Source organism: Bactrocera oleae, chromosome 5, assembly GCF_042242935.1.
Source record: "Bactrocera oleae isolate idBacOlea1 chromosome 5, idBacOlea1, whole genome shotgun sequence".
Classification (NCBI taxonomy): domain Eukaryota; kingdom Metazoa; phylum Arthropoda; class Insecta; order Diptera; family Tephritidae; genus Bactrocera; species Bactrocera oleae.
Genome location: NC_091539.1, coordinates 6,249,327 through 6,272,061, shown reverse-complemented (window position 1 = coordinate 6,272,061; position 22,735 = coordinate 6,249,327). Strand labels below are relative to the sequence as shown.

The following is a 22,735-nucleotide window of genomic DNA, read 5'->3' as shown; positions in this document are numbered from 1 at the left end:
GTAAAGAAAACGAGAAGCACTCGAAATCCATTTGAGGAAATAATTTGTAAAATCTATTGAGGATATGACTTGATATTGGTTTTTCTTAAAAATATAATATATACTTTCGCTTTCTGCTCTTCCTGTAAACGCCACACGCAACGTGACACGTGGGCAACTAATTAAAAATATTAAAAATTTAATGTAACTAGCCAGTTACAACAAAGAAAGCGTAAAAATATCCTTACAACGACAACAAAAAAGGACACAAAAACCAATTACGCTGCCTGCGTGGATGACATTACTTGACACATGCGACAATATTTTAGGCGAACGACCGAATATGGCATGAACACATGTAAGCTCACACTTGGCTCCAAAACGCGAAACGGTTTTTTGAGTGCAATATTCGCAAAAATAAACCAAACTCACGAACACCAATTACACTCAAACTTTTTTGGCAATATATATGTATGTATGTATGCGCGTGTATTTTATTTGGTTGCTTTGCTTTTGTTGATTTTTTGCCTTTTACAAGCAGCTGCTCAGCGCGCTCAACAATGTAGTATGTTAGTATGCGCCTGTGTATGTGTGGCATATTTGTTTGAGCTCCATTGAGCGAGCGCAGCCAGCGTGTTTTTGGTTGCAGTTTGTTGGAATTTCAGTCACACATATGCGCCTATACAAAACTTTGCTAAATAAAGTGAAAATGAAATATTTTCGACACCAATACACACGCATATAACAGTTGGTTTGAGTGCTTACGCATACCAATTCAAAAGCATACTTGAGCTTTAGGCTGCTTGTTGTTGCTGCTGTTGTTGGCATATTTTCGGCAATCGCCTGGCCAAGTGACAGCCAAGCGCCGACCGTCCAGTCAGTGTCTGAAAACGTTCCTAACCGTAAGCAACGGAGTAGACGACGAGCCGGAGTGCGCAAGTCAGTACAAATACAAGACATAAAGACCGAAAAAAAGCAAAGTCAAAACCGTAATCAAGACCTAGACCAAGAACACGACGCAGACGAAGAGCAAATTAGACCGACCTATTAATCGACCGACGGACAGACTGTCAAATGACCGCTAAAGACACCGCTGGCAGCTCATCTAGCTGAGACAAGTAAAAAAGTGCAAAAAACTTTTTGTGCTTTTTTTTTGCTATTTTTACTTTAGTTACTTAAATATACTAAACACACTTTCCACCGCCGACACGATTGTTTGCTTTTTTTAACGAACGCCAACGACAAGAACGACGACTATGTGCCGCGCGTCTCGCTATTTTTAATTCGTTTGTTGTTAACAAATAAATACACACACACACTCATATGTTCCTATAAAAAATTAACAAAAAAGAAAAGACTGAAAAAATTGTTGGAAAATTAATAAATAATTTAGCAAAAAAATGCAAATAAAGTAATGAATTGCGGAAAGACGCCAAGCTATTGCTAGAAAGACAAGTGTAAAGTGTTTGGAAAATTGGAAATATTTTAAGCGCATTTTCGTGCAACTAAGACACTGTAAACTATATGTATTGCGATAAATAAACAATTTCGAGCAGCAAAGAGTGCAAATAAACAATTTGTTTTATATGAATTTTTATTGCATTTATTTTATGTGCAAAAAAACCAAAAAATATTTTAAAAATATAACAAATTTAGAAAATGTTAACATTTAATATGGCGTTTGAAAATTATAAGTAATGAGAGAGATAAAATAAATAAATAAAAATATTTCAATAAAAAATATAAATTAAAAATTGCGAAAAAAAAGAAAAGAATATAATTAAAAATAAAAATAAAAAACTAAATAATATTTTTTTTAAATTATAAATAAATACCTATATAAAAATATTTATTACAAAAAATTTATATAAATTATATAAATTTTATATTTAAAATAATATTCATATGACAAAATAAAAGAAAAATAAAAACAAACAAATAGCAAGAAAATAAACAAAACTTGCAACCAAATTAAACTAAAGACATAATATTTATGTTTAAAATTAAAATGTCATTATATATGATATGAAATTAAAATTGTAAAGATGTCAAATTTAATTATGAAAAAAGCTACAAGTATATTTCGCCTTAACTACTTAAATCATACTGAAATGATTGCTAATAAAACGAATAACATTAAACCAAAAAATATTAAAACGCCTACAAATTGGTCTAAATTGCATAAATAATTTACTGCATTAAAAAATAAAATAAATAAAAATCTCTGAAAAAATTTTAATTTAACTTAAACATGAAATTTAAAAATTTAATAACTAAAAATATAAACAAACAGTTTTGAAATTTTAATAACTAAAACTATAAACGCAAGAAAATTATACAATAATAATTATATTAAAAAATAAAAGATATATAAAAAAAACAGAAAAATATAGAAAAATTAAAGTAAATAAAAAAAAACTTTTTTGTAAGTCCAAAATTGTAATTAGTTAATATTATTTAGAAGTAATCAAATTACTTTATAAAAAAAAATTAAAAATTAAAAAAATAAATAAAACATAAATAAAAAATAAACTAAAATAAACTTTTTTTTGTAATTCCAAAATTATAATAATTAAGCTGGATTTTTAAACTACAAAAAAATATTAAAACTATATTATAATTATAGCTTAAATATAGAAATTTTAGTACTTTAACTTTATTGAAATATAATTGGCAAATAAAATTTTATTTAAATTAAAATATTTATAAAAATATTGAGGTAATTTAGTTGAATCTAAATTCATAAAATAAAAATAAACATATTAGTTTAAATGAAAATAATTTGGCAACACTAAATTTAATTTGATAACTTTATTTAATTTAATAATATTAATTTTGACAAGAAAAAAGTGAATAAAAGTATAATTAATAAAAAAAAAATATCATAATTTATTATTAAAAAAATACTAAAAGTTTGAATATAAAAAATTGTATTATTAAATTTGATCTGGCAACACTGAAAACTTATTAAATAATCAGAAAATTATTTAAAATCATCATGTATATAATTAAAAGTTATGGATGACTAACCTAAAATTTAACACTAAAATGAAATAATAAATAAAATTTAATCAAAAAACCCCTATCGTAATAACGTAAAAATTGCACGCGTTTAAACAAGCCAGTTCATTTTATCAAGCAAAAGACACGTACAAACACAAAGACATAAAAAAAATGAACGAAAAGACCAACTCAGTCGGCTGACATCATTTGAAAAAATTAGCAACCTAACAAGTTGAACCAAAAAAGCAAAAACAAAAGCAATAAAAATCAAAAACACAAAAAATTAAAAACGTTGCTTTTTTATATAAATTTATACATTTTTCACTTTGTTTTGTCACAGCCGCATTTTTATCATCATTTTTCCCTTGAAATTTTTTTTTTGGTCTTTGGACAAAGTCAAATTCAAGTCAACGTAAATGTCAAATGTTCCAAAACGACGCAAAAATTCCAATAAAAAAATTTTCATAATTTCTCAATTTCGCTAAATTTGGAAAACAAAAAAAAAAAAAAAATTCTACAACAAAAAAGAAACTGCTGTGACATCTTTTGTGCGGAAAAATTATAACAAATCGTAGCAAGAAATTTGTGCAAATTTTTCGGACCATTTTTATGCTCAAAACGAATATTGTGTGAGAAAACATACACAAATACAAACGCAACAAAGCAAAAAAAAGAAATTGTTTTACAAAAGTACCAAAAGTGTCAAGTGCCCAAAAGTTCGCAAGAAATTGAAATTTTTTTTCTGATTCGACGGAAAGTTACCAACTGCAGTGCAAAAACAACGCAAGCAACAGCAGCAACAACAACTGCGCCACGCATAGCTAAAGGTAAATGCAAAGCTAAAATCGAAGCAACAACAACAACCGCTAGGCGCGATTGTCAAGCAACAAAAGCGTATGACAAGCGACAAACGCCCGAGATCTGAGAGCAATCAAAAGCAGTAGTCGACGCCGCGGCAGCAACAACAAGTAGCAAACAGCAGCAGCAGCAAACCTGTGCGTGTGTGTATACAACTGCCAAAAATTTGTTTGGCATTACTGTGGTGCGTGTATGAATTTAAGTTTGTTTGCATGTGTGCTTGATTGCGTGCGCGCGTGTGTTTGTGTTTAGCAGCGACATTTTCCAACACCGCATCGCCCAAAAATTTCGCTTTTATTAACTTTTTGCACTAATTTTCACTACCCTCCCAAAGTTTGGCATTCGCTGCTATGCTTAGCGCCCTCCTAATCCACTCTCCGCGCCAACCATATCACTTCCGTCGCACACAACCGCTATAGCCTGCTGATTGGCATTAGTTCATCAGCCTGTCTGTCCGCCCAACCGCTCCTTTGGCCAGCCATTAATTTGTTAAATTGCGGTACTCTAACAACTCTCCAGCGCTCATGAGCTCTCAGGCGCGCTCACTCGTTCTCTTGCTTGCCATTTTTTTAAATTTTTTCTTTTTCTTTTCGCTTTCATGCGCTTTTATAAATGTAGAGGTGCACTTTTTGGGAAACGTACTCCGTGTGTTTGCTCCTGCTACGTACATATATGTATTATATTAGATATTTTGTTGTTGTGTAAGTGTAATAGTTAAGTCTTTCCCATGCGCATAACGTAGACCCTCCCAAGCATCTGTTCAAGTTGCCGATCTTGCCGTTATCAGTTCTACTGCATTATTTCTCATATACTTTATTGGAGATTTAGAGTCTTGGTTTTTGAGAATAATAGTTTATTTTAATATTTCGAATCTCAAATCCTGCTCTTATGGCCCAATCAAGATTACTGAACGCAATCGGAGTTCGGTATACAAAATCAGATCATAAAAATAACAATTTTGCCGCTAAACGTAGCGTATTCTTTAATCATTTTCTTGATTTCTTGAGCTCATTAGTGCAAAAGGTATGATGATCCATTGTACCAAGATTTTACAACAATTATCGCAAAGTACTTCCACAAGCATGATAATTTGTGTTTTGCTACTTTGGGAAACATCTTCTTGAATCTCAATGAGATTTCGGTTGAAATCGTAAATAGTGCGTAAGGTTTTTCATATTGACAAAACATTTTATAATTCTTAAACGATATTCCAATACCGTTAACATCGACTAAGCGAAATACTTTATTTATCGGCTGGATAAAGCAACTGCTGGAACTTTTAAATCGAGATTTACATAAGCCGCGCATACACAGCTGCCTTTATGGAGTGCACAGTATTTTAGGAACGTTCCAGGTATTCCTTGAAAAGGCACTTGAGAAAAAACAAATCACAAAAATGTAGTTATTAGCTTCCGTGCCAAGTATCCACACTAGAAATGCATTAGACTAGTTTTTATCACTTCACCAGTCACAACTTCATAATTTTATAAACCACGAACGTCACATAAAAATCAATTCATAATAAAAAAAAGTTTTTTAAATGCTCATCGATTATGCTAATGACCACATAAAATACGCACGCATCCTAACCACATATTCTAACCTCAATCAATTGTTTGGTGAATATTACGTTGTATGTACCTATGTAGTCAAGGCAAATTATCGATTGTTTATGTTTATGGCGCAGGACAATGATTTGCTGTCGAATGCAGGTCCTGGTTTGGGCATAATGTTGTATTACACTTAAACTGTGAAAATATTTACATATATATATATAAATACATGTACATATGATGTCATTTGTGCGTGGAAAAGCGCTGTTGCTTTACAATTGAAGAGAAAGTTATTTTATAGATGGAAAAAATTAAAATAAAAGAATGACCAAAAAAAAAACATTTCTACAACCTGTATGTCTTTCGCAGTTTGCACGAATTTCATTCGCTATGCAATTTAACTTTTTGCATACTAATATCTTGTCATATATTTGTTTTGTTATATTTTCTGAATTCTTTTTCGCTCCTAATTTGCATTTTTCGATTGCATTAATTCATTCATTTTTAAATTCCAATCGTTTGCTTTGATCTTTACGCTTGTTGCAAAGTAACCGTTAGGTTAACTGATATATATAAAGTAGTTTTTTTCTAGCTTTTTGAAGGCTTTCAAGCACAATTTTTTGAGGTTAGTTAAGAAAATTAAAGCAATGTGTGGATATTTTCCGCATGAACTCGCTTAAAGACACTGAAAAAACAATAATAGCAAGAAACGGATAACGCTACTGCAGATTTTAAGTTAAATTCAACTTATCCGAAAGTACATAAATGAAGATTATGTACAAAAAATGCGTTAAATGTAGGTTATATGCTTTACGTCAGCTCCGGATAACCCAAATACTACGTTAAAGTATACCAAGAGGCATCAATAAATCCAATAAAATAATTTGAAAGACTTTATGAAGCTGTGGATAAAGTTTTACATGGCCGGATAACCGTTATTGAAGGCGTACTTTCAAAAATCATCACGCCATTAATGTTAACTAATTAATAAAAATAAGCATGCAGGGAAATTTGTACTGAATTAAATACATAAATAAAATTAACTTTTATAAAACAATTTAGTTGCAGTTACGCTTTTAAAACTACGGATAACGCCATTATGGCGTTAGCATGTATTCAAAATCCATGCTAATGATGTTGTCATCTTGAAAGGTACCTAAAAACATAGATATGAAATTATCCGCGAGTGGATCGTATGCAAATTTTGGTTAAACTATGAAAATGTTTTTTATATTCATATATATAAATATGGAATACTCTACAAATCAAAAAAAGTTTCAGAAGAAGTTTTTATTTGCAATTGGTAAAGACGGATAATTGTTTTTGTTAGTTGTGACTGTTTTTATGAGGTTTCAAGCGCTATTTTGTTGCGGCATATAATACATAATACTAGGCATCAACAGTTTAATAAGCTTAACAACTTTTTACCGCACATGGATAACGTGAATAACAATAAATATTGTATAGCAAGCTTCCGGATAAGTTTTAAAAAGTTTTTTTTATATAAATTTATAAATTTTTATTTTGAAAAATCGTTCTATATAAATTTTAGAAGGTTTTTTGATATCGGATAAAAGTTTATAGCTTGATCGCGCCCTCGAATCGCGTTTTCACTTGTTTCTGTGCACGGCTTTTGTGCTATAATGCATCGGATAAACCTTAACATTGCATTTAAAGAGTAATTTCCCATTTGCATTTTCTCAACACACCTACTCTTACATACACACATACACTCCATTGATAATTAGGGTGAGCGAATTCCGAAGATTTTACAAATTTAATTATTATCTTTGTTTAGCTGTCAACCTGTTTTGATCGATAATTAATTAGCGCGACAAAGCAAGAAAATAAAAAGAAACACACACAATAAACGTGATTTAGCAAACTGCCATTGTCAACGCGCCGAATGAGCGAGCGCTGCCAGACTTCATGGCTATCAACGTATGAACACAAGCACACCGTTAACTCCGCCACAACAAGCTACACATACTTGTCTGTCGTTACTGACGCGCTTCTTCACAAAACTGCTCTACACGCTTTTGTGGCTTTAGAAAAAAGAATACTAAAAAAATATTTAAAATAAATTTATATTTGAAAATTGTTTAACTATGTATGTACATATGTAGCTAGCTACAAGCTTTTTATACATTTTTATTAAATATTTGTGTTAATTTTTTCTTTTCTTTTTTTCGTTGTAGGTTTTTGGCAAATTATTGACATTTAACATTGAATTTGAACAAAACAATTGGATACAAAACAAAAAAAAAAAAAAGAAAATACAAAAGCAAAATTTGAAAGCAAGCAGTTCTAAATTATAACAATAAAAAATATTTGAAAATTTTATATTTTGCATTTAAATACTAAAACCGATTTTAGTATTTGGTTGTTTTTTTTTTTTTGTTTTCGAAAAGAAAAGCTTAAAAGTCTACAAGAAAACATTCCAAAAATTTCCGCTAACGCACAAAAATAAATTACAGTTTTTAAATTTTATAAATTCAAAAGTAAATAAGCAACGCAAAAGCATACAAAATGGCTTCTGAATTGGACCAGTTCGCTGACTTGGAATTGTCAAAGGAAGATCGCGAACAGATTTTTGATCCACCTTTGGATCGACAACCGTTGGAAGGTGCTGGCACCTCAAGGTATTTAAAACACATGCAAAAAACTTAAAATATAAAACAATTTCATACATTTTACTAACAATCGAAACATAAAAATGAAAAGTAGTTGCCACTAACCAAAACTAATTTTCTGCTAATTATTTTAATTACTTTTATTTTATACGAAAAGGCTTATAACTTATATGCGCTTGTAGAATTCTGCATTAAATCACGCAAAAATAGCTTACATGAATATAGCGGCTAACTACTGCTGCTATTAGAAATTACAAAATGCCCTCAAGGTAAAAAACAATTATTCTTTGCAGAAATTTATGAATTAAAAATTTTCAAATTTGCATACAAGTGTTTGCAAGCTTAAAAAAATACTTATAGTTATTGAATTATTTTTTTGAAAATGCTATACTGCATGTGCTGTACACTCTCAAACCCTTTCTAACGCATTCAGGCGGCGGAAACGGATGTGACGAACAAAGCAAACATTTTTTCTATTCGTTAAAAGGATTGCTGATGTATATAATGGGAATGTAGCATAAAAATTGGCACTCCAAAAACAAAATCAATTGAAACAAATAACTGCTCTTCAGCAAATGAAAGACAGACCAAAGTCTATTAAATACCGGCTAATTTTTGCCACAAATAAATTAGGCATATCAAAATACACAATGACATGCCCACACATATATGCCTACATACGCACATAATGGGCGATCCTTTCGTGTGGGGAGAAAAACAGATGGGGGAAAACTAATAAAAAATGCACCCCTCTTCGTCGAAAACCAGCATAGACACAGATGTACGAGAATTCAATACGCCAAATACTCAGAAAGTACAGTTGCAATACTAAAAAAAAAGCCATATTTTTTGCTTTTATTGAAAAACAAAAACAATGCGTTTGAAAAGTATAGATAAGTTGTGTGGCATGAAAACTGACACAACACCGCTAAGCAATATGTAAATAGTGCGCAAATGTTCGCATTCCAATTTTATATGTGAACGGATAACTCATTTTAAGCATCCGCAGGCACAACTGTTACTATTTTTTTTGCTTCTTTACAGACATCTACAGCTATTTTAAGCAAATTTTTGCAATTTCGTAAGGTTTTATCACAACGGTTAAGCTACTTTTCAGTGAAATTGTATACAAAGCAACTGAAGTAAAGCAATTATCTGTTTTAACGTTTATGCGCATGCATTCAATATGATATGTGAGCGGATAAGGCATTCCATGCTTCCTCAGATCTTTTACTATTTTTAGTAAATTTTGGTAGTCGAAAATAACTACTTTAATGATTATTCGCATGCTCGGATACGTTTTAACTAATAGCCAAGCTACATATATTATATATGTAAAACGTATAAAATGGCACTTTTTAAATTATTTAAATTTACTGAGTCGGATAACAGATTTTTAAACTTTGAATGTGCATCTTATCGTTATTGGAAACAATTGTGCCTTTTATTAACAAATAATGTATCAAAATTTAAATAGCGCCATTTTTAAAATTTACATTTTGTTAAATTTCTTTTATATCCTTGCGATATGCTGAATTGTCATGTGGATAACAGTTTTGCACGATATAACATATTTGCGTGGTTCTGAGAACATTTACACTTTAATTTAACGCTCTAAATAAGCTTTATTTTAATGTGTTTTTTGGGCAGTTGTTACTAATTAATTTAGTACTAAAATCAATGATTTGCTTGCTTTATCGACGTTTTTGACTGCTCGGATAATGATTTTTCCAGCTAGTTAATGTTTTTTGAGACTTCTTAACTTAAGGAATGCTATATCAAGTTATCCCACATACACGGATAACAGATTAATAACACGGATAACAACATTTCTTACCCAAACACTCATTTGTGCATTGCTGTGAAACTTTACGGCATTTCTTGTTATTTTTTTTAGACAGTTAATGTTTTTTGAGACTTCTTAACTTAGGGAATGCTATATCAAGTTATCCCACATACACGGATAACAGATTAATAATACGGATAACAACACTTCTTACCCAAACACTCATTTGTGCATTGCTGTGAAATTTTACGGCATTTCTTGTTAATTTTTTTAGACAGTAAATGTTTTTTCAGTCTTCTTCACATATGAAAAACTAAATCAAGTTAACCCACATACACGGATAACAGATTGACAATACGGATAACATAGTTTTTTACTAAAACTTACGTTTATGTATCGCTGTGAAATTTTACGGCATTTCTTGTTAATGTTTTTCAGTTTTCAACTACCTTTTTCCGTTTTTTTTTTTATTCAAGTGCTGCAGGCCAAAAAGTCGTAATAAAAAACAACAAATAGAAATACTAAATTGAATTTTTTTTTGCAGAAAAGTATACAATTACACTTCATATACGCACATGTCCTTTCTGCCCACAGGCGAGGCAAAATTGTACACAAAAGCCATGTTAGCAAATGTTTGCTGCTTAGCAAATCACTCAATTGGGGTTGGGGCAGTGTATTGTAATTGTGTTGGCATTTCATCAAACGGTAAACTAAAATAGATTTGAAACCTTTTTTTCCAATACAACCACAAATGCGCATATAATGCGTCAAGCGCGAAAAATGTGACTTGAAAAAAGTTAAGAAAAATAAATTGCGGCCACGCTATCTTTGCGCGGCGTACCTTGCTTGATTAGAAAACGCCAATATGCGTGTATACATATGTTTGTGTATTTTTTCAATTTTATTTCATTTTTTTTTTTTAATTGTTTAATTTTCTGTATGAGTTTGAATTTCGTATGCTGAAAATTTTGACAGCGCTTTAGGGGGAAGTGCGCGCGGCTTTATGAGTGCATTTCTAAGACGCTGCAATACTTTTTATGTAGAGCTGCACACAAAGCTGTGTGTGCGCCTGCGAACTAGTTTCCCATGTTAACCCTTTTCGTATTTGTTGCTGTTGCTGCAAAGCACATATTTTTTCATGCCAAATATATTTATATGTGTGTTTATAAAGCCACCTTTTGAATGCGCAAAAATTTTCTACTAATTTTTGTCGGTGGCATTTTGTTGTTGTTGCTATCTTTTCCACTTGGTGCGCCAAAGAAATGAGCGCGCGCACACAAGTATCTAAGCTAACATGCATACATACACGCGCGCGCATGCATATAACACATTTAACTGTCATGCCGCGCACCTTCCCTAAAGCGCGCAACTCTTTTTCCTTAAAAACACACAACAAACATATATGTATACACACACGCACGCATACATCAGCGTCAACTCGCGCTACAACAATCGCCAACATGATCTGCATAACCAAAATTCTCAAAACCTTCTTCCTGTGGCGCTTCCTGTCATCCCACCGCACGCCTCTTCTAACCAAACGCCTCTGCTTGCAGCACTTCAAAGCAGTTCACTAAGCGTATCACATTGCTGCAACACTCCTGCTACTCATAACGCTGCGCAGCGCTTCCTTTCACATAAATGTATAAGGTATGCGCGCGCTTATGTCTTTTTACCGGCAATTTGTCTCTCATAGTTTGGCCAACATTAGCCATGCCAGTGGTTGTCTTACATATAAACAAGCATGCGCGTGAATGTATATCCTTTGTGCCTGCGCATTATACACAACGCCGCTCTAAGCACAACGCGCTTCTAAATTCACTTAGAACTTTTGCTAGGTAACTTGCGCGCAGGCATTCTTCGCTTTTTGCTTTACCTTTTTTACACATGTGCGCCTGTGCGCTTGCGTAACCAGCTCTTCAACTGCCGCCTGGCAGTTTCAAGCATAGCGACATGTCAAGCCAGCAAATAGACTGGTTGACTGCGTTTCCCTCAAATAGTTGTATCTCTGCGTTTATCTTTTTCCCCGATTTCTGTTTTTTTCTAAACTGTTTTTTTTTTTTTTGCTGCGTCCTTATTGTTGTTGCGCTTATTTGCTCCTTTGACACCAGCCATGTTGTGCGTTTATTTTGTGCAAATGAGTTACAGTTGCGCTTCACATGTCACATGCTATGTACATATGTATGCAAGCGCATGCGAAAAAATTTCGGCATACTGTTACTTTGTAGCCTTTGCTTTTGTGCTAAAAAGCAACAAAAGCAATAATAAACACAAAACATAACAAAAAAAAAATTGGTTCGCATTCTTCACTCGCCTTGTTAGCAAGGGTTATTATGCTTGCAAACTTTTCTTCTAAAACATTTTTTTCTTGTTATTTCTTTTATCTGCAGAATTTTTCCCCTGCGCCTTGCATGCGCCCCTATACTGCAGCGCATCATTTGATTCCCATCGATTATGTAATGTTAAAAAATTAGCTGTATGCATTGCACTTTTGATTGACAGTCAAATTAGTTGAAGCGCAAAGCAAAAAAGTTATAAAAACAGAAATAAAAAAAAAACTCAGAAACTACTAAAAAACACTTACAAAAAAACAAACCTCCTTTCGGTGCATTTTTTTATTTTTATTATTATTCTTTTTTTTCAACTGCGACCTCTTTCTTGCATCTACTGATGAGGTGCTAATAACATTTCATATTCCGTCAAACAACAGTTATCGACTTGCGCTTGTTGTTTTTGCTTCCTTTTTTGCACTGCTCGCCTGGCGCCTGCTGCATAATTCATCATTCTTCAGGCGCACTTATCATTTGCGCTTCAGCATTATTCATTTCATTCAAAAGTCAGCGCTCGCTGCATACACGGTTGCATTCACACTTAATTGACTGATTGGGATACATAATCAAATAAAAATATTTCATAAAATTAGCTGTTAACGCCGCCTTATGTAATTTGTTATACGTTTGTCAAAACACTCTCGATCGCTCTCTTTCAATCTCTCTCTCGACTGCTCTATGAAGAGAGTTTTCCTTTCTCTAGTCTAAACTCGATTGACTTTTTTTAAGCCTCTCCATGAAACACGTTTTCACTTTCAATATTCCTTCCACAACGAGATATCTCAAAAAATTTAAGTCGTTTTATAGATTCCGTATCCTTATATGATCCACGCTATAAAGTCATCGCACTAAAAGCTGCTTTTAAGCGTGTGCCAGAATCACATATTACAATAGATATACACAAAAGAAGGTTTAACGTTGTGGACTATGCAGCCAGTTGTGAATCGGCGATCACTAATGATAAGCTTTATTTACAGAGTCCCGATAAAAATCTCAAAAGACCATGCCACAAAAGTCTTATTGAAAGCTCAGTTTAGTAACTCTCTCAGCACAGAAAGCGTTCCTTTACGCTTCTTCGCTCTAACGAATAGAGAGCGTGTAGTAGCAATCAAGTCTCGCATTTGTTAGGTATTTAAGACTTCTCTGAGAGAAAGCGTTAAGCTATACTTCTTTGCTCTAACGAATAGTGTGTAGTTACCAGCAATAAAATCTCACATTTGTTAAAGTAGTCAAGGAGTGCATGACCTCACTAGCACTAGCTTCAAGCTACCATATTAAACATGTCTGGGTATCTGGCGGTATCGTCGGCAACTGTAAAGCTGATGAGCTTACAAGAAAGGCCACCCTTAGCCAAATTCTATCAGGATATGGGCCTCGCGCGCGCTAAACAAGCGTTGGTCAGCTAGCAGCTGCTAGCTAGCAAGACTCACATCGTCACATTGGCACTCACGCGGCGAGGCTGAAGATTTTGGAGAACGCAACTTGTGAAAGCTGCAAGGAGGAAGACGACGTAGAAATATTTTAACACTTTCTCCTCCACTGTCCAGCTTTCGCCAGACTAAGGTTGAAGCAACTCGGTGGTCATACTTTCAACGAAGCCGGCGAATTGGCTGGAATTGATACTAGCCGCCACAATAATTTTGTAGCAGGCTCTACCCGTTTTGTCGATATGCGACGCTCTTTTTGATCCATACCTAAAAGTTCTGGGCATCACAACGGACAGACATCTCATGAGTTAACCTAACTTAACTCTAAGCTCAAAGAAAATTTGGCTAAATTGGTGTGCGAGCTCCTCACTTGCTCCTCAGCGCCTTGCCGAACAGCCTACCAGTATCAATGGTAGCAGCCCTACCAACAGTAATTTTGACATCTGTCAACGCGCTTTTTCACCACCATACACAGGGTCCACACCAAATATCTCACAAAACAATAATTTATAAGTAATAAATTGAATTTAATTACGCCTTAACGTTTATTTCTTCTACTTTTTTAACAAAATTATAAACGCGCAATAAACAAGTCGCCGCGCTGGAAAAAACGCATCGCATTAAGCTTGTTTCGCTACAGCTGTTCGGCCAATCGACGCTAAAACTAATACAAATACGTGCGATTTGGCAATCGGCTGCTCCGCTGATGGCAATAAACGATGCAGCACACAATTAGCATTGCTATTAATAATAAAATACGAGATTAGCTGAGTTCTGTGGAATTGTGAGAAATTCGATGCGCTGCTGAGCGCATACCAAGCGTTGTTGCGGTCAAAACCAGCAGCAGCACTAGCAACATGAACGGCCAAAAGTGGCTCAAAGCTGCCGCTACTAGCGCATAAAATATGCGTAAACGTCAGCCGCATTGTTTTTGCTGTTGTTTGTAATTTTTTTGTGTTAGAAAATCAATTAATTTTTGGCCAAGTTTGGAATGCAAATGCTGCGGAGGCAATACAAAAGCACAAAAGACGTCAGCAGTAGCCGCTGGAAAGGCGCATATAACGCTTAGAGCGCTAGCGGTTAGCGGCTAACTGAAACGGGTTTGCTAGCATTGAATGGCATGCTAACAAAGTGCGCACTAATTGAGGCAACAACAATTCAGCTTTGCTAGTATATTGTATGCATTTAGTTTTGTTGTCGCCGTTAAAAAGCAAGCTAGTCGGCGCAGTACTCTGCAGCCAGCTACAGGATGCAACATATTTTGGCGGGATGCCGGTGTTTTCAATCAGCAGGTAGCTGTTGCTGCCGCTGCGCCGTGTGCAAATCTCCGCAGGAAGCGCGCGCGTAAACACCCACTCAGCGAGACAAAACAATTTCCGTTTCGCAAATCACCGCTTTTATGCTGTGTATTTCAGTTAGAAAAGTGCTTAGAAATGATTTATTGTAGACGCTGTTATTGTGTTTTTCTTTTTTTTACTGGTCGCATACACGTTATGAATTTGTATGCGCATACGTACTGTACGTGACCTTTCCCAGCTATTGGCAGCAATAACATGGCAAAAATACATGTTACTTGCGTTGTTGTTGTTGTCGGCTCGCTGGTTATGGCACTCTTTTGCGCATGCGTCTGCTATGCGCACGGGCAAAAAACAAAAAACCACATAATCGTCGCAGCGCGGCTTCTTTGCCTTTGCTTTGACGTTTTCATTCATTTATTGCGCTTGAATTTGTCTGCGCTACGCTATAGCGTCCTGTACACGCTACAAAACTAATAAAACTTTGCCGTTCAGTTGTTTTCGTTTGCATATTTGTTATTTTAATTTTTTTATTTTTTTTCCTTTTTTGTGAGTATTCGCTTCGTCAACTTAAAAATCCGCATTTCATTCGGCGCTCTGGTCGCTCACACTTAGCGTCCAATTCACGGATTTGCAATGTACTTACAGCTCCTGCCTTTTGACTATAAACGCTACATCTGCTACCTTCACTTAGCAACACCAAGTTCGTACCACTTTAAACAACACTACCTTGTGCGCAGTGGCGGCGCGTTCAGTGGGCTGTCTGGGGGTAATCAGACAAGTTCAGTGGAACTACATACACCGGCGCAGGTGAATTTAAATTCAGATAGAAAAAATTTTTTTTAGCGAGAAGTCTCGTGTATGGTTTTCATACCATAAAAAATTCGTCTAGATTTTCATTAAATTGGGACATACGAATTTCATAAGCTTCTCTTGTGGCGAATTTTTCACCACCAAAATCATGCGCCATAGTCAGGATCAAATAGCAATCATGTTGAACCACGTACGGACTAAAAGGTGTATGCATTCGAACTTCGCAACTATGCTGCCAGAGCTTCTGGCGAGTTCTTATCGATGTGTGTGGCCTTGCGTAATCCTTAAGGAACACAATTCCTCTCTTAGTGACTAAAACTGGCAGCTTCTTAGCGTTTGCTTTCCACATCGGTTCATTTAGTTGGCAGTGCAGATCCAAATAAAGAGTTCAATACTTTATCTAAGAAAAACTGTAAAATATGGCGTATTTGCTTCATACTGGTGTCGCAGCTTTGATTTGTGTTCAAACAATACTGAATTATGCAAACAGAAAACTGTCTGAGAAACTTTTTTAGTAAGAAGTGTGGTCTTTTTAGCGCCACATAGCATAAGCCGGTCCTACTTATACAACGCGAGTTATAGGTTACTAAAGCTGTTATATACAAAAAAGTATGCATTATTTTACTAGAAGTTATATTAACTAATTAACTTCACTTAATTTTAGTTTTAAGCGAAAATCTACAACTATCGTTTATTTGTATATATATATTGTATTAAACAGACTGATAAGTGACTTATGCTAGCTATTTAAGTTGGCTTTTTATAACCAACTCAGCATACAGTATACACATGGCTTGAAAAGTGCAAACGAAGTTTTTTTTTTTATCGAAATCAATTACAAGACGTACAGACTACCGCATAAATTGCTTTCTTTGATTGATATACGAAATTAGCGTGTTAAATTTTGTATGACCCCTTTACAAAGTAAGCACGACAGCGTCACTGTGCTGCAACTTAGTATATCCTCGCTACCTGAGCAACAAAATTCGGCAGCATTCGCTAACACGCCTTCATTATACTCAAAATATGCATACATATTTACATGTATGTATGTATAAATAAAAACATTTGTATGTAGTAGCGTGTGTAATTCCCGCATAAGCAACTCTGTTTTCAATAAACGTATATATATTATATATAGTATGCACGCATTCACATGGTCTTTTGTTTCTACAAGCATAGCTTCTATTGCCGAAATATTATTAAGACCGAGATAAAAGAAAATAAAAGCATTAAAAATACATGCACACATGTATAGTCGAGTTATAAGCAGCAATACAAAGCGAAAGGTATAAAAATTTAACCTTGAATTATTGCTGCTGCACACACACACCGAGCGGCTACCAGCAGCATCCAGTCGTCCCAAATGCGAATATGCTGAGAAAGGTATACATATATATATGTATGTATATATATATATATGTATATATATATAAATATATGTATATGTATGTGCATTTATATGTTTTTTTCTTGTTGTTGTTATTGTTGTAGGCAATGTGATCCTTTGCCGCCAAGCATACCTTACGCTGTTTTAGGTTATGAATTTGAGCGCCGCCACCGTCATCGCTTATTTGACTGCTGTTTGGACACCTTTGCTGCTATGTGCGTTTAGCGTTATTGTTATTGTTGTCGTGATGCGAGTTTTGTTTTACGGTCAAACGTGCATATATTGATATATAGTATATATATTTATACATTTGTCGTTATGCATTTTTCGCTGTAAACGCATTCGCACATATTTATGTATATACATATGTATGCGTGTGCTAATGTACATTTTTTTCCACTCAACTTATACACGTATTAGTCCATTTTTACGGCGCTTGGTATGCACTGATTGCTGTCACACCGTACCCTTACCTTTGTCGCTGTGCTTTGCCCACCTTTTATAGGTTATGTTATTCGTTAGTTCATTAGAAATTTCCGAGAATTCGGCATGTCCTAAATACATACATACACACACAGGCACAGGCAAAACAAACGACCTAAATACACAGAGAAAAGGTACGCAAGCGTTTATTTATTTGTATGTGTGTAAATTAGTCATGCGCTTCAGTCCATCCAGCTGCTTATTTGTTATACGCGCTCCAAACGGGACTTGATTGCACCAAGTTACTGTACTGTGCGCGACACACAACGCCGGATTGTGCTCTAACATGCATATGTTTTTGTAGGTACGACTGCGCCGTGCAGACCTTGAACAGGACTTGTGCGCATAGATGTGGGCTCGCATATTTGAAGGTTACGTTTTATGGCACCGCCGGAAAATAGAATGGAACTGTGCATGCGTTTGCACTAGAGCGCTTTCCAAAAGAGACCTTGATCACTTCGAATGATAGCATAAGAAAATACAGGTTTCTTAGCGAGTGCAATACTTACGCCGCAGCTACTAGAGTTATGGTCTATTGGTCACTGCAGACTCAAGAAGTATTTATTCAGCATGGGTATAGCCTATTTTACAATTTATCGATTCTGCGACATGGCGCCGGAAACTGCGAAGCACCTGCATGTAGTTTGCGTAGCGAAATGCTTAAATAATGCCTTTAAATCCATATATCCGAGTAGAGAGCACATTGATCTCAACGGCGCGCAGCAAGAGCCGAAAATTAATAAGAATGCTTAGCCTATATGAGTCCTTGTGAAAGAGTGGCGGGCACAATAGACCTCAAGTCACATTGCATACCTTAATATGATTACATTTCTATTTCTTAATCCGCATGGAAGTATGCGCTCAATTTGGTGACACTTAAACACTTAGTATTAGCCTTTACAAATAAACCAGCGCAGGCACTTAATCCAGCACAGATGCAGATATGTACATAAGTATGTAGCTGTGTATTTGTGCAGCTGGCGGCTTATAACAACAACATCATGTGCGTCAACAGCCGGCACTGGCTAACCAATGCACAAACGCAGCTCAATAATGGAGCCAGAGTCGCACAATACGCATTACGGTTTAAGCTACTTACATACATAAGCAACTATGTACATTTGTATGGCGGGGGCTGCGATGCAGATGCCGGTAGTAGTAAAACAGTAACAGACAAGTTACAAAAATGTTAAAGAAAATATTGTGCAAACTCGTTCACAAAAATGAAAAGGGAATGCGAATGCGAATCCAAACAAATATACATACATACATAGCATACGCGTATGCTGTCGGACTGGCCGACAACCGAAAACGCAACTGTCATGGCCAAGCGGCAATAGCAACAGTGGCAAACTGAATCGAGTACGCGGCCGAGTTTGCGTTCGAATCCGAGCACAGTAAGCCCAGCCAGCCACACAAACGGCCGCCACAATATTTTGTACTGCTTTCGTCGTATATACGTACATTAGTGTGTATGCTTTCTTTACTTTTTCCACCTTGTTTTGAGACGGCGCGGTTCATTGGCCTCGATAAAGTGGCGATTTGGCTGTTTTGATAGCGTTCGCAGCGTCATCAGCTTCAGCGTGGTCGCTGTTGGTAGTCGGCTGTCGGTTCGACACTTTGTGTACGCATAAATAGCAATATTTAGACAATTTCGTAAATTTCGGCCAACTGCGTGCGCCAACAAGCTAATGTAAGCGCTTACGTTATTTACACCGCGTCGGCACTTGAGCGTAACAGCCGCTTGCAGCGCTAATGTTTTTTGCCGCAATTGCATGCATATCGGTTTTATCCATTCTACATACATTTCTAACCACCGTCAGCTAATAACAACAGCAACAACTGGCAACATAGCTTAATCAGCCGATCGGTCTGCCAAAGTGCATTTGCAGCGCGCCGTTCGCTTCGTTTCATTTGTGCTTAATCCACACAATTCGTGGCGTGGTTTGGTCCTGCTGTTGCAAATTGTAATTTTATCAGCGAAATGCTTTCTCTCCCTTTTCCTGCGTGCCGGCGTACACGGCTTTTGTGGCGGTCTGCTTTCTTTGCAGCGCGCGCAGCCCTTTCTTGCTTTCTTTAACGCCGCATTTTGGGGTTGTTGCCAAATTGCCAAATGCAATCAGCCGTCGTATGCAGTTTGTTGCGTCAGACGGTCATCAGCTTATTTAGGTGTTCCCATTTCTGGCTTTCCGCGCATCTGTCGCTGTTGCATTACTTTCCCATTTATTTATTTACTCGTATTTATTGTTTTGTTTTCAATTTTTTTTTTTTTTTTGCTTGCGTACGTAACTTTCTTTCCGTTGCCAACACATAAGATGCGAGTGCTGATGTATCCTTGCAGCTGACTGTACTTTTCGTTGCCAGCAAGTAAGAAAATAAAATTTTTAGCAACAGTCGCGCTTTTCCAAAAATGCCACGTACTTTGAGAGCTGCTATGTTTGAGATACAAAGATCCTTAAACGCAAAAAGTCCACCTGAAGACCAAAAGTTGAAGGTGTGCTTTGAAGAGCTTCAAATTCGAGATACAAAAATCGTTCTTAAACTCAAAAAACCCACTTGAAGATCAAAAATGGCGAGTGTTCTCTGAAACAATATCTAAATTTGACATACAAAAAGGGTACTTAATCTCAAAAAGTCGACTTCTAGATCAAAATTAAACTCTCGTACTTTTGAGAACCCGCAAGTTCGATATACCAAAATGGTATTATGTCGAAAATATCGAAAGTTCTTTGACATAGCATCTAAATCATGCGCTTCCATTACTTTGAATTTGATAGCGCAATCTTTAATCAGTTCTAAATTATTATTTACTTAAAGATCAAAAAGAACTTCGAATGGTATTAAGAATGAGAGCTGTATATTCTTACATTGTGGTCGATTCCGTGCTAAATAGATGATAGGGCTTTTTTCATAATACTACTTGAAGATCAAAAAGTAATAAATAAAAGGAATTAGAACTAAAATTTAGAAGTTTAAACCCCAGTATGATCACTGTTGTTTCGACTTGATTGGAGCAAGGTCGCGCGTTTACTTAAGAGCGGTAGCCATGCTTTACAAAACAACTCAGCATAACAGCATATGAAATGAGGATGACGACTTTGAGTGGTTCTAAGTTTGAGATACAAAGTCGTACTTAAACTCAAAAACCTGACTTTTAGACCAAAAATAGCGAGTGTTCTTTGAAAAATGAAAATACATACATTGTAGTCGAATGCGTACATAATTGATGAGCGCTTTCTTCAATATCACTGGTGTTTCGACTGGACAAGGGCTTAATCTCACGATCACTTAAGATCAGTAGCATAAAAAAATATGAAATGAGGAGTTATAAAATGAGGAATTACCGCCTCAATGATAAAGAAAAGAAGGACAATGAAGATTTTAGTATAAAAATTACTGCGCGAGTAAGAAGTTGGATATATAGATATATATAGATCGGTATACGAATGGGAGTTTGTATATGGCTGAAGTTTGGACTAACCATAGGTGTGAGAAATAGTATGGCAAATGTGTGCTTAAAATACTTTTGAGATTAAATCCAAGATAAATAGTAGAGCGCTGGGTTTGAGGAACGGCATACAGACGATTGTCAAAATGAGAATGAAGATGTAACGAGTAATGATGCGAATAAATTTAGCAATAAATATGTGCATGTAAATTATTTTATTATAAGTATGAGGATGCATGAGAAAAGTATAGAAATGAATAAGGGAGAGCAAAATGTGATTTACCACCAAATATAAAAATATATAACAAAATTTGTAAAAAAATTATGAAAAAAATTAATTGGAAAATGCAAAATTAAACCAAAAATCAGAAAATGACGCCAAAGAGACAACAGCAAAAATTGTGAAAAGCAAAAATATAACGGTTACTTTTTTGTAGACGTGCGGTTTTCAATGAGGCATTACTTGTTCACAGTTAGTCTTTTTGACAGCTATTAGTTGATTTATACTCAGTTTGGTTAGCCATTTCAACATAAACAGACTTACACCAGAAAAAGAAATTTGAAAATCGTACAAGTTTATTACCAAAATAATGGTTCGGTCATTACTATAAAAAGTGGACAAAACCGCAACTACAACAAAAAAGCATATATAGAAAATCTGCAACACAACAATTGTCGCAACTGTCAATAAAAATTATGAAATATGTTACAACTAAAACGGCAGCAAATAGATGAGATAATCTGATAATTAAGCGTCTATTTGGCAGCGCTGACAACTGCTTATCTACCCCAAACACTCGTAACGCTGTTGAACCGATAACTGCGTGTGGCTGACTGACACAGCAAACATAAAAGTATATGTATGTTTATATGTGTATACAATATATGTATATATATATGTATATATATGTGCATACATATATATACAATATATATATTAGGGTGGAGCTTAGCCTGAGGTTAAAATTTGTAGATTATAAAAAAAGAAAATTTTTGGGAAAAAATTTTTTTTTTTTGGTTTAAACTCTTTACATTTATATAAAAATTAACGCATTTGACTGTTTTTGACTCAAAATTTATTTTAACGCTTAAGGAAAACTTTAAAACTCCAATAATGACCACAAAATTTTTTTTTTAAGTTGATAACTTTTAATTGGTCAGAAAGAGGACTCTCCACAGCTTCTAGAACACTTATCAAACAATTTTCACGAAATATAAGTTTTAACTCGAAATTTACTTTAAAAGTTAAAAAAAAAATTTCTTCCAAAAATCTTCTTTCCTTATAATCTACAAAATTTTACCCTCAGGCTAAGCAAAACAAACAAAAAAATGTTTCACTCCACTCTAATATATACTATCTATATATACATATATATATATTATGTATGTATATAAATGAATATTTATATATGTATGTATAAAAAATTTTTTGCCTTGCTAAAAGCTCTTGGTTGGCAATAGCTTTGTGTCTAATGCTGCCGCCATATTAGCAAAGTGGGTGGGAGTTGTAAACCTTAAATATTGCTGATAAAAATTGCAACGAAACAGCTGACATAACGTAAGCATTTCAAGCATAAGGTACACGTCTTAAACGGCAAGTAGACAAAACTTAGAAGAGTTGGAGTAAAATTATAAAGGAAAAGTCATAGTATATGTTTTTTGAAAATACATATGTATATAAATGCATACACATAAACATGTGTATATACATACAATTGTATTGTACGCAATTATATG

At 34.8% G+C, this 22,735-nt stretch overlaps 1 protein-coding gene across 2 annotated transcripts in view; it reads left to right on the top strand.

The window, feature by feature from the left end:
• Window positions 1-7,783: 7,783 nt before the first annotated feature.
• Window positions 7,784-22,735, top strand: part of Imp (IGF-II mRNA-binding protein) — a 54,235-nt gene continuing 39,283 nt past the window's right edge. The window contains exon 1 of one of the 2 annotated variants that reach the window (XM_070110759.1): window positions 7,784-8,035. In XM_070110759.1, the coding sequence (XP_069966860.1) occupies window positions 7,923-8,035 (113 nt within the window). In that variant the 5' untranslated portion in view covers window positions 7,784-7,922. The remainder of the gene's footprint in view (window positions 8,036-22,735) is intronic. The other variant, XM_070110758.1, reaches the window with a different exon arrangement.